The sequence below is a fragment of the Urocitellus parryii genome, chromosome 4 (genome assembly GCF_045843805.1).
Source record: "Urocitellus parryii isolate mUroPar1 chromosome 4, mUroPar1.hap1, whole genome shotgun sequence".
In the NCBI taxonomy this organism is placed as follows: Eukaryota; Metazoa; Chordata; class Mammalia; order Rodentia; family Sciuridae; genus Urocitellus; species Urocitellus parryii.
In genome coordinates, this window is record NC_135534.1 from 203277419 (window position 1) to 203295460 (window position 18042).

General features: G+C 42.7%; 1 protein-coding gene across 1 annotated transcript in view; it reads left to right on the forward strand.

The window, feature by feature from the left end:
- Ralgps1 (Ral GEF with PH domain and SH3 binding motif 1) overlaps window positions 1-18042 on the forward strand; it is a 253995-nt gene that overhangs the window by 38127 nt on the left and 197826 nt on the right. Inside the window, exon 4 of the mRNA XM_026386271.2 lies at window positions 11435-11485. Within this exon, the coding sequence (XP_026242056.1) occupies window positions 11435-11485 (51 nt within the window). The remainder of the gene's footprint in view (window positions 1-11434; window positions 11486-18042) is intronic.

The window sequence follows — 18042 nt, forward strand, 5'->3', positions numbered from 1 at the left end:
CGTGGAAGGCGCACACGGTATACACAACGAGGAGGCAAAGGACGCAGGTCCAGCACAGTCCTGGAGAGTGGGCTGCTTCTAGACAGCATTCTCAGCACACGTGCACACGCACACAAAAGCATACATATGTAGTGTGTGTGTACACACACCCATAATGGGATAAGTTCTAAATTTGATATATACTCGTAAATAATCAGATCTACAGAGCCAAACATATTTACTATACTGTTTGGCTGTACATTCCAATATTTGGAATTTAATTTTTCTTCTTTTATTTATTTGCACATGCTGCATTTTTATAATAGTCATTTTCTGCAATGATAGACAACATTATCTGTGTAATTTTTAAAAATTATAAATTTAAGAAGGGGGATTTCACAAAAATAAAAGGAAGATCAATAGAGTAGAGGAAGAAAATCAAGAGAAAGGGGGCCATGAGAAAGTACCAGGAATGAAATGTACCAGATTATGCTGTGTCCAGGTACAGATATACCACAAATGACCCCCACATATATGTAATTCTAATGGGCTAATTAATAATAATAATAATAAGAGGAAGATCAGTAGATTAGAGCAAGTGGATAAAGGGAAGAAGGAGTGGAGGGAAAGGGGTGGGCTGGGCAGTGAGATTGGTTAAGCTGTGTGCATATGCAAATATGGCATAATGAATTCACTATTATGTATAATATAATACACCAATAAAATTTAAAAATAAAATAAAAATCATAAATTCAAAAAATTGTTTTTTCTCCAGCTACTGCTGATCTGACAGAGAGACTTCCCCCTGGGTGGAGCAGAGGTGGCTCCATGTTTTGCTGTGACTTGGTTTCCTCCTTTGACTTTGTGGATAGAGGAGGGATATTGGCTCTGGGATGGCCTCAAGCCTGATTCTGAGCTCTTTCCAAGGGCTGTATTTCTCTTTAGATCCATGGAAGGCTGTGCTGGGCCTTGTGCACACGTGCTCTCCAGTGTGTCTAGGGATCCATTGAAAACCTGCTTCGATTTCTACAGTGGCTCCTCCCTCCCACTCCAGCAAGGGTGCCTCCTGAGGCCCCTGCCTGGGGGTCTGGCCATGGTCCCTCCTGCATACTGACTGCCTTCTCTCTAGCCTCCCCAGAGCCTCTGCCTGGCTCTTCCTTCAGTCCAGCAGCCTACTCAGTCTCCATTCAAACGTCAGTCCTCCCTTTCCCTGGTGTAGGCAGTGTCCTCCACCACTCTCCCCTTAGTGGCCAGCTCTGTTTTTCTTCAGCATTTCTATTACACATTAATGTTGGAACCTAACATTACATTATAGAACACTATTTTTTTTATTGCATGTCTTCTCCACTGGAATATAAGCTCTCTAAGGTCAAGAACTGACTTGTTCATTGATTTTTCCCAGTGCCCAAAATGTACTTAGCTCATAGTAGGTCCTCAGTATGTTTTAATTCTCACAACAGCCTATTGGGGCATATCCTCAGTTCCTGATTGTCTGAAAGAGAAACTGAGGACCATATGGTTGATTTTCTTTCATGGATCATATAGCCAGGGGCCGACAGATCCAGCCCTGAAACTCGTATACACCCAATACTAGGAGGTAATAAGAACAACTTCCATTTTTAGGTACATCCTATGTCTAGATCTTATGCTTAATGTTTTACATGTCTTATTTAATTCCCTTCTCCTTATGAATTAGGCATAATTATTATTCTTAGATAACAGATAAGCAAATCAGTGCTTAGAAAAGAGCGTCACCTCACACAGACAGAAAGTGGCATGGCTGGGATTTGAAACTGGAGCTGACACACTGCTCAAGAGACGTTAGTCCATGTCTCAGATGCAAGTTTATATTTTCTAGTAGCCTCTTTAAAAGAGAGTTGAAGGTACAAAAATAAAAGTGCATTTGTGTCTAAGAAACCTCAAAAAGTAACTGCCACATTTTTGAATACCACATGACACTAACCTAAAAGAACTATGAGAAATTAGAAAAGGTACCCTGAACATGTTTCTCTCCAAAGGTTCAAAAAACTTATTTTACATAAAAATATTCAAAAGAAATTTATTGTTGTCAAATCTCACTAAAAATTATCATGAGAAGGAAAGAGAATACCCGCAGGCAATGAAAGTTTGGCGGAGATGTGCACCATAAAACAAATAAAACCTGAAGCTGACTATTTCAAAATGACCTAAGAGCTGGGCATGGTGGCGAAGGCTTATAATGCCAGCAGTTCAGTAGGCTGAGGCAGGAGGATCTTCAGTTCAAAGCTAGCCTCAGCGAAAGCAAGGTGCTAAGCAACTCATGAGACCCTGTCTCTAAGTAAAACATAAAATAGGGCTGGGGATGAGTCTCGGTGCTCCAGTGTCCCTGAGTTCTATCCCCAGTACCAAAAAAAAAAAAAAAAGTGATCAACATACTTTGAAAATAGAAGAATCTTAGAAATGAAGTAATGGAACTTAGGGAAAAAAGAGAAAATAAAAGAAAAATTCCTTTGGAAACAAAAAATTGAGCTGGAAGGAACACAGGAATAGATAAACATAGCAGAAGATGATGTAAGAGAGAGAACTTTCATATAAAAATAAATGAAAGAGTTCTTAAGACTTGGAGGCAAAGTGACAGTGTATTAGTCAAAAATCTCCAACATATAGATAGTGGAATCCTCGAAAGGGAATAAAAAGGCAAGGGAACTGAACAATATTTATATTTATGAAAAGTTTATGAAAAATAAAATTCAAGGCTACATATTGAAAGAACTCAGTGTGAAACCATGAATCCTGAATGACCATGACTACAGATATTCTTGATAAACTACTGGATTTAAAAAAAAAAAAAAAACACAACTTTTTTTCTGTAGTTGTACACGGATAGCATGTCTTTATTTTATTTATTTCTTTTTATGTGGTGCTAAGGATCAAACCCAGTGCCTCATACATGCCAGACAAGCACTCAGCCACTGAGCTACAGCCCCAGCCCAAACTACTGGATTTTTAAAGGGAAAGGAAAAATCCTTTGCATATCTTGGAAAAAATGGCAAATAACTTATTAGGGAAAGATTAGATCACCACCAGTCTTTTAGAAAGAAGCATCTTTTTTTTTTTTTAATGCCAGAGAAAAATGGAATAGGATAATTGAGTAAATCAAGGAAAGAAGGAAAAAGTAAGTTGAAAAATTTTATCAAAAAAATTTTATCAAACTGACTGTAGAGTGTCAAGGACACAGATACCCTGTTATGAACCAGCAGGTCCTCAGATGATATTGCCCCCGGGCTCTTCCTGAGGAATCTGCTGGACAAGCTCAGAGAATGAGAACAACTAGAAGCATCATGAGAGGGACTGGCGGAGAACAGTGAGCATGCCTGTTACTCATAGAACTGAGATTAAGTGCGGATTCAAACACAGAAGGAGGAGCTTACAATGGCTATGCCCTGACAGTACACAGACTGCTGTTCTTATAGTGTTTCAACTCTTTTAAAGTATGGGGAGAGAATGGAGAGAACATATGCAAAAAATGTCATAAGTATTCTCAGCTTGTATGTAGGTGGTGGTAGCATTAGTATTGTTATTCTGAGAATAGACTGCTGTATATATAACATAGGATAAAGTAAATTAGTAATTATGGGATACTGTAATCCTAGTCTACTTGTGGTACTCGAGACATGGATTTTTGGTATAGAAGAAGGAAGATATGAATGCAATACACAATAGGCTAAGGAAGTTTTTTTTTTTAAAGGTATCTTGAACCTGAATTGGAAATATTAGGTATGAATTCCAGACTGTGGACTTGAAATATCATTTTTCACTAAAAGATCCCTGGACTTCTGGAGGGCTAGCTAATTCCAAGTCTGGGATAAGAGAAGATGATCTGGGTACATCTTCCAGTTCTGAAGAGGAAGCTGTCAAGGACAGCCAGCTAGAAGCTCCTACTGTCCAGTGAGGAGACAATTTGACCTTCAAAAGAATAATAATCTCAATTGATTGAAATCCATCAAACAATGGGTCACCACTATGTGATGATAGGAGACCAATTTATTACCTTAAACCCTGATACATGTGAGAAAACAATCAAGCATTTGAGTTTCCTTTTGCTTTTGAGCGATGCTGGATAACCTAATAATAGATGAGGGAAAGTGTGTCTTCATTAGATTAGTTCAGTTAATGAATGGAAAAGACATGATAGAATTGGAATGCCATCATTTTGTAAACCCAGTGAATGAATAGATTCAACAACCATTGACATCACAGCATTATGTGCCTGCTGAAAAGCAAAGCACCCACCTCTAGTCTTGCCAGAGGGACAGAATCTGTGTCTGAAGGAGCCTGTGGGTCCAGCTGTTGATTGAAAATACCAAGGATGGAAAAACATGGCGACCAGCCCTGTGAGTATGGGGAGGAATATAGAGGAATGGAGAAGGTACTTGTAGATTAAAGGAGATGTAAAAACACACACCCCAAAGTTTTTAAAGAGTGAAATAGAGTGCACTGTGATACTAGGTGTACAAGCTTTGGGGATGAAATTATGAAGAGACTTGAGGAGTGTCAGGAGAGTAGGGAGGAGGGAACCTGTGACTGGGACAAAGCTTATGGGGAGCTTCCAGGATGGTAAAATGTAGATACTATAAAAGTTACCATCTTAACAGTTGTTACCTGTGCATTTCATCCAGTACATTCACATTGTTGTGCAGCCAAACTCCAGAACTGTTTTCATCTTGCAGAACTGCAACTCTGTATCCCCAATTCCTCCTCCCCCAGCCTGTGGCAGCCACCATTCTTTCTGTCTCTATGAATTTTGACTACTTGAGGTCCCTCAGATAAGTGAAATCATAGCATTTGTCCTTTTGTACCTGGCTTATTTAACTCAGCATAATGTCTTCAAGGTTCATCCATGTGTCAGAGTGTCCTTCCTTTTTAAGGCTGCATAGTATTCCATTGTTTGTATTCCATTGTGTTTCTCCTTTCATCATTAATTTTGTGAGGTTATTTCTTGACCTGGGTTGTGGCCAAAAGGTATTCCTTTTTTTTTCTTTTGGTACTGGGGAACTGGGGGACACTCCAGCACTGAGCCACATCCCCAGCCTATTTTGTATTTTATTTAGAGACAGGGTTTCACTGAGTTGCTTAGTGCCTCACTGTAGCTGAGGCTGGCTTTGAACTTGTGATCCTCGTCCTGTCTCAGCTCCCTGAGCCACTGGGATTACAGGCATGAGCATTTTTTAAAATATTCTTTTAGTCATTGATAGACCTTTATTTCATTTATTTATTTAGATGTGGTGCTGAGAATTGAACCCAGTGCCTCACACATGCCAGGCAAGTGCTCTACCATTGAGCCTCAGCCCCGTACCTGGCTAAGGTATTCTAATTAGTTGTAAAACTTTGTGTTTGTTGATGTGATTGTCTATAAATGTGTATTGTTTTATAATAAAAGGGTTAAAATAATTTCAAAGTCCTCATTTTTTTTTTTTTTTTTTTAACCAGGGTTGCTCTGCTGCTTACCTCAGTCCTCCTACTTCTCCATTGGCTGAAGTCATAGCAGAAAGCTGCATTGGACTTGTCTTTTTCATTAATAAATTGGGGACATACTTCCAGATCAATATGTGCAGATTTCTTTACTGGGATTGAACCCAGGAACACTTCCCACTAAGCCACATTCCTAGCTGTTTTTATTTTTATTTTTTAACACTTAGTGAGTTACTTAGGGCCTCACTAAGTTGCTGAGGCTGGCTTTGAACTTGCAGTCCTCCTCCCTCAGCCTCTGGAGTCACTGGGATTACAGGCCTGCACCTCCAGGCTTGGCATCACTTTTCTAAAAGCTGCATAATAATAGTTCAGTGTCTGATGCACCATACTTATTTATTTATTTTTTTTTACCACTAAATCCCTTTTGATGGCCTTTCAGGTTGTTTCCAGATTTTTGCTACTATAGCTAATGGTACGGTAAGCATCTGTGTTTCTGTCTGTGTCTGTCTTGTATCATATCAGCTAGCTCTGTACACATGAAGTCTCCTTATATGCTAGTGTTTCTCAATGTATCAGTAAGTTTAATCAATAGTTTGCTAATTTTACTCTTTGAGATAATACCTAAATACACTGTATGCCCCAGGATTGAGGGAAAAATTGTTATAAAATAGAGTTGGGATAATTAGCAACTTTGGTTATAAACTGTGCATTAGACAATATTGTTGTATCAGTGATAGGTTTCCTAAAGGTAATAATTTTGCTCTACATCTAACAATAAGAAAGAGAATGATCTTGTTCTTAGGAAATACACGTTGGAATACTCAGGGGTAAAGAATCACAACTCTGCATTGTACTCTCAAATAATTAATGAAAAAATGGATATAGGGGCTGGGGCTGGGGCTCAGTGGTAGAGCACTTGCCTGGCATGTGTAAGGCACTGGGTTCAATTCTCAGCACCACATCTAAATAAATAAATGAAATAAAGGTCTGTCAATGACTAAAAAAAATTTTAAAAATGCATTTCTCTGATTATGAATAGAATGATAAAGCAAATGGGGTGCAATGTTAATGATCTGGTGACTTAATGATTAGTAAAGCTAGGTGAAGTATTTTGAGAATTCATCCTACTTATTTGCAGGTTTGACATTTAAAAAAATGAGAGATTTTGGTGCTGGAGTCATAGAGCACTTGCCTAGCATGTGTAAGGCACTGGGTTCAATTCTTAGCACCACATATAAATAAATAAAGATTCATTGAAAACTAAAAAAAAAAAAAAGTTAAAAAACATTTTAGTGAGTTACTGCTGGATTATTTTTCAAAAAGAAATAAAACAGTTCAGAGACACCCATGGTGTCTTCCTGTGTAATCTGCATTTCAATTCTAAAATTCTGACTACCATTCTAGGCTCATTAGACATGTGCTTCCCGAGGCTCTGGGAGTGTGTGTATCTAGAATACTTCTTCTGGGCTGATCCCGGTTTGCTCTGTGAACTGTCTTGGTCATGTTTTGGTGGAATGAACCAAAGGCAAATGTTAGGGCATCTTCCACTATGAAATACACCACTGATTTGTCAGCAGCTGTCTCTGTTGAATTGGGGTCTTGGGAGACCCTTATGCTAAGGCTTTGGTAGGGAGAGGATGTAGTCATCCTGTCAGAAGAAGAAACATTGCATTTAACTTAGGCAAGAAGGGCTTTTCTTTTTGGCTGCTCAAAAAGATCCCAGTTTTCATTAGGAGGCCACATTGCCAGTGTTCCAGTAGTCTCTCCAGACCGTAGGATTCGTCTATACAGAAAGGTTTTATAATGTGTGGAGATGGGCCATATCTCTTGAAAGCCTGGGTTCTTAGGGTGGTGGCCCAGGAGAAGGGACTAGGATGGAGAAGGCATTGCCATGTGACCCATTGGCCTGGACACCTGTATTAAGGCTTTTTGTTCCTCAAATAAGAAGCAGCCTCGAAGAGCCCTGTTGATGAGTCTCCCCCTGTGGGACACTTGCTGTGTGGAAATGCACGCAGGAGCCTCCTTGTCTGAGGTTCTGCTGACACTGGGACACTCTCTGGGGATGCCCTTTGCTTCCCGGAATCCAGGGCATCTCTCCTGGGCACCAGGGCTGGGGAGAGGGTCCCAGTGGCCTCAAGAGTGGCCATGGAGTATGACGGCCCTGCTTCAGTGCTCAGCCCTCCATGCTCACCCTTTCTTTTGGCAGCTGGCTTTCTTGGCCCACCCAGGCCTCTGGGGAAGATGCTCCTCAGGAGCCTTTCCCACATGACCTTGGCCTGGTAGGAGGGTGGCATGAAGCTTGTGATCTGGTGTCTTACCTGAATCTTTTGTGTTGATACACTCTCAGCCTGGTACGATATCAGCTTTGGTCAGGTAAGAGGATAGAAATGAGAGAGACTCTCCCCCAAATCCTCACTGTGTGGCTGGGATCAGCCAGTCTATTTTTAGTCTGCTGACCTCTGTCATTGTGAGTTTTTAATAGAACACCTGAACATTTCTGACTTATGGTCTGAGTAGACATCAGAATATTTGAAACCATCCAAAAAATATGAAACATCAGGTCACTATTTTAATAAATCATTTAGAAATTGAGTAGCAAATTCTAGAACTGATGGAAGGGTGGAAAGGAAGTTTTCTCATTTTCACATTAGCAGACTTTTGGTTCTTTTCCTAAATAACATTGCAAACATCCTGCTGGCTCTCCTGGAGAGGGAGTTAACTTGAACTGCAGGAGAGAGTTCCAAGGCCCTCCGAGCTTTCAGCTCAAATCTCCTGTTTTCACAAGGCCTTTCTGTTCCCCAGTGTGGCAGAATTAATCCAAATATGAGGAGCACTTGGCTAACAATCCTGATGGGTCTGGCAGAAGAAATGCTAGTCTGTTTATGCTGCCCAGGACATAGCTTTGGGCCCCAGAGCTCTGGGCCAGGCATGGGCTTGTGGGTCTTCAGAGTGCACTTGCCACTCAACACCAGATCATGAGGCCCGGAGCCCTGGTGTGTGGTGTCAGATGCCCCCTTGCCATGGAGGGGACCCAGAGGTGGAAGAGCTTGGATCCCCCAAGTACTTCCTTATCCCTGGTGCCACCTACTGTCTGTCTGCCAAGCTTCCCTTGGTGGCAGCATTTCACCCCTGTGCCCTTGAGGAGCACTGTCCCCTGGGAGGGGGCGAAGAGGCTCTTCACTGGTGCCACCTGCTCCTTTCCCCTCCCTCTCAGCTCTGAGAATGGAATGCTTTGGCCTGTATCTTGGGATTCACAGGAACCCAGTCACCTTGGCCCACCTTTGAGTTGTGCCAAGAGCTGGCTGCAGTTCTGCACTAAGCCCTGGATTATGGTCACAGGTGACACACTGTATATATTGCCATTTTCCTCCAATGTATTCTTGACATGAGGCTTTTTGCTGGCTCATCGTAACAGCCTCTTTTAATTTTCTCTAAAGCAACCTCAGTGCCCGGATATTCAGCCCATTCAATGGTCCCTTGTTTCCTAGATCCTGCACTGGTCAGGAACCATAAATCCATGGTCAATACACAGGTCCATCTATGTGACTACCCTTTTGCTAATCTCTCTCTCACACACATATTTTTATTGACCATCTGCCAGGAGCCAGGCTCTCTACACCTCTTATCTTGAATTTTTACCAAGATCTCAAAGATAGAGACTATTGTTACCATTTTCTAGATGTGGCACTTGAGACTGGGAGAAGTTAAGACATGCCAGAATATTGCTGTTAAACAACGCATACGGAGCCCTATAGGTTCCAGATCCTGAGTGTGTTCCACAGCACCATCATCCCAGAGGGCCTTGTATCCAGTGGACAGTGCATCGTCTTGCATTCATAGGCATCCAAAGGCCCTTGGCTCTCATTTTTCTGGCCTTTCACAGAGGCTTCTGCCAAATGACACCTGCCATCCCATGTGACGTGTGGAGGTAGGTTATGTGATGAAGACTCAGTCCATGTCTCAGCCTGAAGAATCGTCAGCAGAGGTGCCTTCCCCCTCTGACCCCAGAAGAACATCTATAATTTTGGGCCTAGCCTTTCAACCTCAGGGGTGTGTGTTTCTGTATTGATGGCCTCAGTGCCCTTGAGGTGGCTGTGGTGAAGCACCAACTCTTTCTTTTCCAATCTGTTGAGGACTGTTACTTAACAAAACAAAACAAAACAAAACAAAAAATAGAAATGTCACCACCATGCCAAATTGCTATAAAAGTTCCCCTGCTTGCTCTCAGCTTCTGTACTGATCTCACTGTGGGTTGGTGCAATAAATGGTTGTGGCCCCAGACTGGCCTCTGGATGCATCTTGAATAGTACTCTACCGTGTAATTTAGGGGAGGCATAGACTTCAGAAGAGAAATGTCATTTCTATAAGCCACAATTTTAAAGTAAACTTAAATTTAGAGTAATAGATAGTGTCTCTGTTCAACATTATAATTTTTAATATTATATCTACTTTTTAAAATTACAAAAGCAACTCATGCTGAGAGCAAAAATCTACATGGTACAAAAATTTTCAAACTAAAAATATTCTCCTTACTCTCAGCTCCACCCTCCAAATAACTATTATCAATTCTTAAGTTTGAATGCTCATCTCATATTCAAGGAAGAAGGGTGTGGATCAAGATTTATGAAGAGGGAAAGGGGTGGGAGAGGCATTTCAGAAATTCACCCCTATCTCTCACCAGTTATAAAAATCAAACTCAAAATGGATTAAAGACTTAAGTGTAAGACCTGAAACTGAAACCATGAGAAGAAAACTCAGGGGAAATGTTTCAGGACATTGGAATGGGCAAGGATTCTTTTGGACAAGACCCCAAAAGCACAGAAATGAAAGCAAAAATAGACAAATGGGACTATATCAAACTAAAAGTTTCTACACAGCAAGAATGATCATAAGAATGAAGAGACAACCATAGAATGAGAGAAAATATTTGTAAACTACATCTGACAATGGGCTAATATCCAGAATATATAATGCACTTATTAGTTAGTACAGCTACCATGGAAAACAGCATGGAGAGTCCTCAAAAATGAGATATAGAACTGCCCTAGGATCCGGCAGTCCCCACTACTGGGTATACATCCGGAGGACATAAAGTCAGCCTGTGGAAGAGACATCCACATGCCCAAGTTCACTATAGCTCTGGTCACAACAGCCAGGAAGGGGAAATACCTAGGTATCCATCAACTGATGAACAGATGAGGAAAATGTGGTACCTACACACAATTACTACACAACCATAAAAAAGAAGGAACTCCTGTCATTTGCCACAACACAGATGGAACTGGAGATCACTATGTTAGGAGAAATAAGCCAGAGCCAGGTGTGGATGCACGCCTGGAATCCCAGTGACTCAGAAGGCCGAGTCAGGAGGATCCAAGTTCAAGAACAGCCTCAGCAACTTAGTGAGATCCTGTCTCAAAATAAAAAGTTAAAAAGTGGGCAGGGGATGTAGCTCAGTAGTAGAGTACCCCTAGATTCATTCGCCAGACTGGGCAAAAAGAAAAAAAAAAAAAAAACCCAGAAACACAAATACCACCGAGGCCCTGTGAGTGGGCAGAGGGATGGGGAAAAGCTGATCAGGGGCTACTAAGTCACCGTTAGAATGAAGATGTTCTGGCCTGCTATTGCACAGTGGGGTGACTATGTAATAACTGTGTACTGTATATATCAGCTAAAAAAAAGGGTTTCAATTTTTTTTTCCACCATAAAGTAATGACAAATGAGAAGATAAGTGTGTTTAACCTGGATTAAACATTACACAATGTATAGATGTATTGAATTTTTATATGGTGCCCCATCAATATGTAAAATTTTAATGTTTTATGTGTTAAAATTAATTTAAAAAAAAATTATCCTTCTTTTTTTTACTTTCTTTCACAGGGAAAGTACAACTTTAATGAATGTGTGTGTCTCTGTAGATCTAAAGCAACATGACAGCCAGGAAGGGGAAATACCAGTATTTTGACATCCAGTATTTTCTAACATGGATTCTCTTTTCTTGCAGAGCCAGATCACACTAATGGACATCCCTGTGTTTAAAGCCATCCAGCCGGAGGTCTGTACTGCATCCTATGTTCTCTCCCAGTGCTGTGGCTGGGAAGGGAGGGTCTGGTTAGCTTAGGATACTCAGTCCCGGGCTTCACTCTTGAAGTCTCTGGATACATGTTATCTATTTAAACTGCTTCCTGTTCTTGCTGGTGCTGTTCTCTGAGCCAGGTGTTTGGGTTCTACAAAGAATGCCACCTGTCTGGCCTGTTCTGGGCCTGCATGGATACACCCCTTCTTTCCCAGGCTGCTGCTGCTAAAGATGTCCACTGTCAATAAGGGCCTGGAAAGAATGTTTTCTAGAAAACTTTCATTTACTGATCCTAGATGCTAGTGATTGCTTTGTTTCTAAAACCAGTTGCCACAGCAGAGCAAATACATATTTACATTAAAAGCAAATGTCTAGTTTTAGAAACAATAAAAGGAAAAGAGTTGATTTTAATCTTTAAGAACAAACATACTTGGAAATGTCTGGCTATTGGTAATGAGGCTCTAGTTATTTCATTTAGGTTTTTTTTTTTTTTTTTTTTTTTTGTGTGTGTGTGTGTGTGTGGCAAGTAATAGGTATCCATTTCCAAGTAGTTACTAGACAAAAGAGAAATTTATTCCAACAATACCGTGGCACTTCACAGAATCATCTGTGGTCACAGAGTTCAGGTAGCAGACCACAGACCACAGCTCTTCCCCAGTTCAGGCAGCCTGGCGAGTCCCCATGACATGGACAGTCCCTCCTTCCCTTGTCTTCTCTCTTGCCCTCTCCTCTCTGTACACAAGGCCCAACTTGACCTCTCCAAAGTGCCCGTGTTTATACAATCCCTATTTAAGCTGACGTCTGAGACTGAAGCCAGCAACTCTATTCAGCCCTGTTTCATCATGTGTCTAGTGCTGGTACAGTCACCTGATGACAGCAGGACATGATCAAGACCAGCAAACATGCTGATGAACCCAGGTCCAGGAGTGAGGTGCAGATTCAGAGAAGGGGGTGTGGTGGGGAGATAGGTCAATAGTTGCTGTGGCTATGGTGTACATCCCAGAGCACTCTTACCACTGCAGTCCAGTGACTGCCAAGACTTCTAGAAGGACTCTATACCCCAATACCAAGCCAGAGCACCCAGGCCCTCCAAGAGCTGGCACCACTCACTGCAAATCAGGAGGCACCAGCCCTGCTGGCTGCACTTGTCTTGGACATGAAGATGTGGCACTGGCGTTCTGTGCCATGTTCTTGGGGTTTGGGGAGCAGAGCTATGTGTGCTGAACTGGCTGCCTTGGTTGTTTCCTGCTTTTGCAACATGGAGGTGATTCATTCTTTCTACAGCAGCTCACTACCTCTTGGAGCCTTTGGGTGAAGTAGTTGTGTGGTAGTTACCTTACTCTCAGTGGAAGTTATTTCTGATCACATTCTCTACTGAGCTTCAGTCTGTAACAGTTTAGGCATTTGGGGCTTTGTTCTTCTTTGTCCTGAATGTCAAGGGCAGCATCCAGCCTCCTGGGAGACTGACTCCTCTGTCCAGACTGACTGTAAGGGGGAAGCAGGCGTCTGGGGTAAGGGATTCTTCCTCTTCAGAGGCACAGCCAGGGACAGACCATAGCTCTTCCCCAGTGTGGCATGTCTTGTTTAAAGTTATGAAAAGATATTAAACTGGAGTTGTTTTGCCTTCAAGAGTTTAGTTTGGAAGGGGTTCTCAGTCAGGACTGCTCCTCAGAATCACCTGGGCAGCATTTGAAATGTAAGGTACCCAGATCTCATCCCAGACATGGAATCTGGATCTATGAATTGGGGTCTGGAACCCAGTCAGCCCAACTTTATAAAGATTTTCCAGGTGATTCTGATGCAGAGTAAGGATTCAGAACTAATTACTTTGAGGTATCTGGAGAAACTCCAGATTTGAATACCTTAAAACAGGTTAGCTAAAATGAAAGAATTTGTTCCATTGTTAAAAGAATGACCCTTGGAGCTTCCCCAGCTGTTCTTTTTTTTTTTTTTTTTTTCTGCTGCCGTTATTATTATTAGCAGACAGAAAACTAGAATTTTTCCTCTTGGGGATGTTGCCATATTGTGGCTGGACCACCCCAGAGTGGGAAGGACATGAATAAGGGGCAGTTGTAAGTTTGATGTAGGCAAGACTTCCCAGGAGGTAGAGGCCAGCATCTGAGGGTGTACATTTGGAGTGACCTGGGCTCTCAAGAGATCAAGAGACCTGTAGACAGGGGCCTTTTAACCCCAGTTATGCCTCAGAATCAGGGTATATCTGTAAAAGCGCGCGTGCCCGCGCACATACACACACACCCACCCACACACCCCTCTCAGATGCCTTCACCATAAATAAATAAATAAATAAATAAATAAATCTATCTGACTTTATAGATTTAGATTTGGGGCTGGGTATCTGTTTTTGAACAACTCACCAGTGATGCACAAAAATGATAATCAGGCATGTAGGTGATTTTAAGATTGATAGCTATTTGCTTTGTGAAATCCTGACTTCTTAAAGATTTATCTTGCCTATTTGTTGGCTAAGACTTCTCTCAGATCAGCCCCACATAGATTATAAGAGTAATATGGGCCATGGACTGTATTGCCAGGACTTGACCTAATCTTGTCTGAGCCCAGAACCTACTAGTACAGGGCTATGACTCCCACCTCTTGGTTTGAATTCAGCCATCATACCAGGACTCCTTTGTCCAGGAAATATAGTTTATGAGCCCTTCCTAGGTCTATAAGATCCTTCCTAAATGGGTGTATTAATGCTGGCTGTGTTTAGAGGTGGTGATGTGGATGTTTGGGGTTCCCTGGAAGGCTTCAGCCCCTCTCCTAGTGGGTCATTTTGCTGGCCAACTTCAGGCCTCTGCTTCCTCCATCCTCCCCCTTGGGGAGTTGTTGTCATGAGGAGCTGGGGGTGCTTAGCTTGAAAGAAAGAAGGGATATGATTACTGCTTCTGGAAATGTGAGAGGCTTTGAGCAGGCTGTGCAGAGCTACAGTGACACCTGGAGTTTTGGGGAAGGCACTGGGGATGGACCTGGAGCAAAGGTGGTTTGTGTTGTGGGTTAGCATGCACAGAGTTGTGTCAAGGAGACCTGCAGTGAAGGGGGAGGTGGGAGAACCTTGAGTGTGACAAGAAATCCCCCAGCCCTGGGAGGCCTTGAATCTTGGTGCTTCCAGGAAAGTGTCTCCCTGTGGTGGAGTGCTGGGCAGAGTCCTTGCCCACTCACCATCCCTTTCTGTCTCAGGTTGATCTGCCAGTCCTCCATATCTGAATACCCCATGGCTCATTGCCTGAGCACAGGTTTGGAAATGGGTGGGTGCTGATGTGGAGTCTGTTCTTGGGAGGCCTGGGCAGTGTGCAGGCTCTAGACCAGGCACCTTGGATACAGGGTTGCTTTTGATCCTCACAACCACTTTACGATGCCTATGCTATTGCAGTCTTCATCTTTTACATGAGAGAATGGAAGGATGTACTAGAACCTGCTCCGTGCTTATCATATGAACCCCCCATCGCTGTGTAACAAATCACCCCCAAGCTGAGCACCTTAAAACAATACGTATTTATCATGTCTCAGTTCTGTGTGTGAAGAACCCAGGAGTGGCCTGGCTGGGTAGTCCTGGTTCAGGGCCCCCAGGAGTTGTAGTCAAGATGTCTCCTGGGATTGTAGTCAGCCAAGGGCTCAGCTGGGGCTGGTGATCTGCTTCTGTGGTGGTGACCACACAATGCCTGGCAATCTAGTCCTGGCTGTTGGAAGGAGGCCTCATTTCTTTGCCATGTAGGTCTTCCATAGAGCCTCTTGAGTGTCCTTCTGGCATACCAACTGACTTTCCCTAGAGTATGAGATCTAAGACAGCAAGGCAGAAGCCACCCTGTCATTCCCATAGCACCCTGTTGGTTTCACAGAGCATCCCTATCCAGCGAGGGAAGGGATACCCAAGGGCAGAACACTGGGAAGTGGGAATCATTGTGTGTGGAGGGGGCATCATGGAGATGCCTAGCACAGGCACCCAGGTCAAAGGGTCAAATTCAGGTGGTCAGTCTTATTCTAGAACTTCAGTAATGAGCTATGGGACCACTGGTAAATGTCACCTTTCTGAGTTTCAGTCCTCACCCATAGAATGTAGATGGCAAATGTCTCCTTTGTATAGTTATTTGGAGAATTAAATGAGAAATGCATGTAAAGCACATAGCCCAGAGCCCAGGGCCCAGTAAACTTTAACCATGGCCACTTCTGGATGTGTGGTGAGTGCCAGTTGTGCTAACTGCAGACTTCACCAGTGTCGCCTTATCCATTCCTGAACTTACCCTAGAATTTGCATGGTAAGTTCATTTACAGATGGAGCAGGTTAGACACCGGGAGAGGATGTAAGTGTTGAGAGGCTTATCCCATGAGGAAGTGAGTGCAGCGAGGCTTGAATCTTGGCAGCAGGACACAGCGCTTATAGCTATTGTTATTGCTTATTGCTATTTCTGTTGTTGTTGCTGTGACTACTATTGTTACCCACCAGAACACCTTTTTGTCAGTCTCTGGCTTTCTCTAGGACAAATGCCTCCTTACTTCAGCCCTGATCTTGCCACTGTTCCGTCTTTTTGCCTCTTCAGTGGTGGTGGTGTCTGTTTGGGGTAAGCGGTCTCTCAATCATCATGAACTTGTGGATTCTTACCCATCCTGTATATTTAAATCTTTTTAGTTACCCCCATTTTTTTAATGAATAAGTTGCCCTGTCTTTGACCAAAGGGAGCCCTTTGATGTTGGCTCCTGAATCCTTTTAAATCTTGTTGGTTTGTGATAGCTTCATTGCTTTCTGGCTCAGTAAGACTCCCAGGGTCATGTTGTATATTTCCTGCTGTGGATCTGGGGTCAGGCCTTCCTTTGGGGGTGTGGGTTTCTTTTGTTTTGAATAATTCATAGAAACTACAATCTGGGTGAGCTGCTAAGGCTACTGAGTTGCCATTACTTTTGGGTATTTTTGGTGGACAGAACTAGGAAATAATTATTTTTTAAAAGGAAAAAAGCCATGACTCCATAGTTAGAGTAGATGGTAATAATTCTCTAGAATTCTTCCCTCCCTCCTTGTCCTTGTCACTGCTTCACTGGGGATGGCATATATTTCCTCACCCTATTGACTTTGGGCTTGGCTCTGTTGCCTGGTTTTGCAGTGGTGACAGTGTGCAGAGGCTGAGCTGAGGTGGTAAGAGGCGTGGCAAGCCTTTGCTAGGCCTCTCAGAACACCCACTTTCCACAATGTGCCAGGAGCTATTGCTTGCAAGGCCACTACAGATGACCTGAACTGAACCCAAAGCCTGTATTCCACACTACCCCAGCCAAGCCCAAGCGAACTCCACAGAGATCAACAGAGCTGCGTCACTCTACAGACCTGAGAACATGAATAATGTTGCTGTTGTAGGCTTCTGGGATCTGAGGATTGTTGCACCACATTATCTTATAGAAAGCCAACTAATACAATATGGATCTTTCCAATTATGATCTAACCTTACAGCATTGTTACCTTAATTCTCTTGACTTTTATATATTTTATTTTACAGTGACAATTTTTGTTTCTAATAATATTAAATAGTTACTTTTTTGCATTATCCCATTATATATGTATATATCCATAGACATACATAGGTATATATTTTATATGTATTTAAATGTATATATACAGATATATGTATCTCTCTCTCTCTCTCTCTATATATATATATATATGTATATATCTATAAAATAATAATATCAGTATTACTACTAACTGGTAGGCTTGTGGTTAAAGGTGAACATTTCTCTGTAGTTCCCTCTGTAGTTAGTTCCTTTCTTTCTGTCTTTTCTCCCTCCCACCACTTACATACCCAGGTGGGTCTTTCTCTTTGACTTCCCTGCAAAGGTCTCTGGAGGCCCCAGGTAGAGAAGGAAGGTCATGCTCACCCTCTGCATCTCCAGAGGTCCCCATGCTGTAATGAAGAAAATACTCAGTAACTATCTGTTGAATGAGTAGAAAAGAAAGGAATGGCTGAAGAGAGGAGAAGTGCCATAACACTCTGTGGCTGGGTTGAGACCCATTGCCAAGGGTGTGCCAGCCAAGAGAGCATCATCACAGGATGCTGTTTCCCCCAAACAGGGCTCTTCCTGGTGAGCTCAGTTTTTTAAAGACTCAGATTTTCAAATGTTGTTGATCAAATGTTGTAGCTTGTTGTGACTTGTGCTCATTTCTTTGAGGGAGGGACCACAGGAGCCTCATCCCAGGGCTCAGAGGAAACCATACAGACAGTGAGTTACAGACTGGCAGAGTGTAAGGAAAATGGAAGTCACAAATATGGAACCATCATGGCCCTGTTCCCCAATGACTCCAACAAGTGACCAATTCTATCAAGAGTTGGCAAGTGAATGCAGGTCTAACTGTGTAGCATAATAGCTCGCAGCTGTGTTTAGCTCACATGTGGTGGCCTTGGACCCCACTGCCACTGTAGCAGACTGGGTTGCATGGCCTGGACTGATCCATGGCTACCAGGGCTCAGAGCAGGGCTGTTCTATAATGCAGGTTCTGCCTGAGGGGTCCTGGGGGCAGCAGCCTCCTAAGAGGG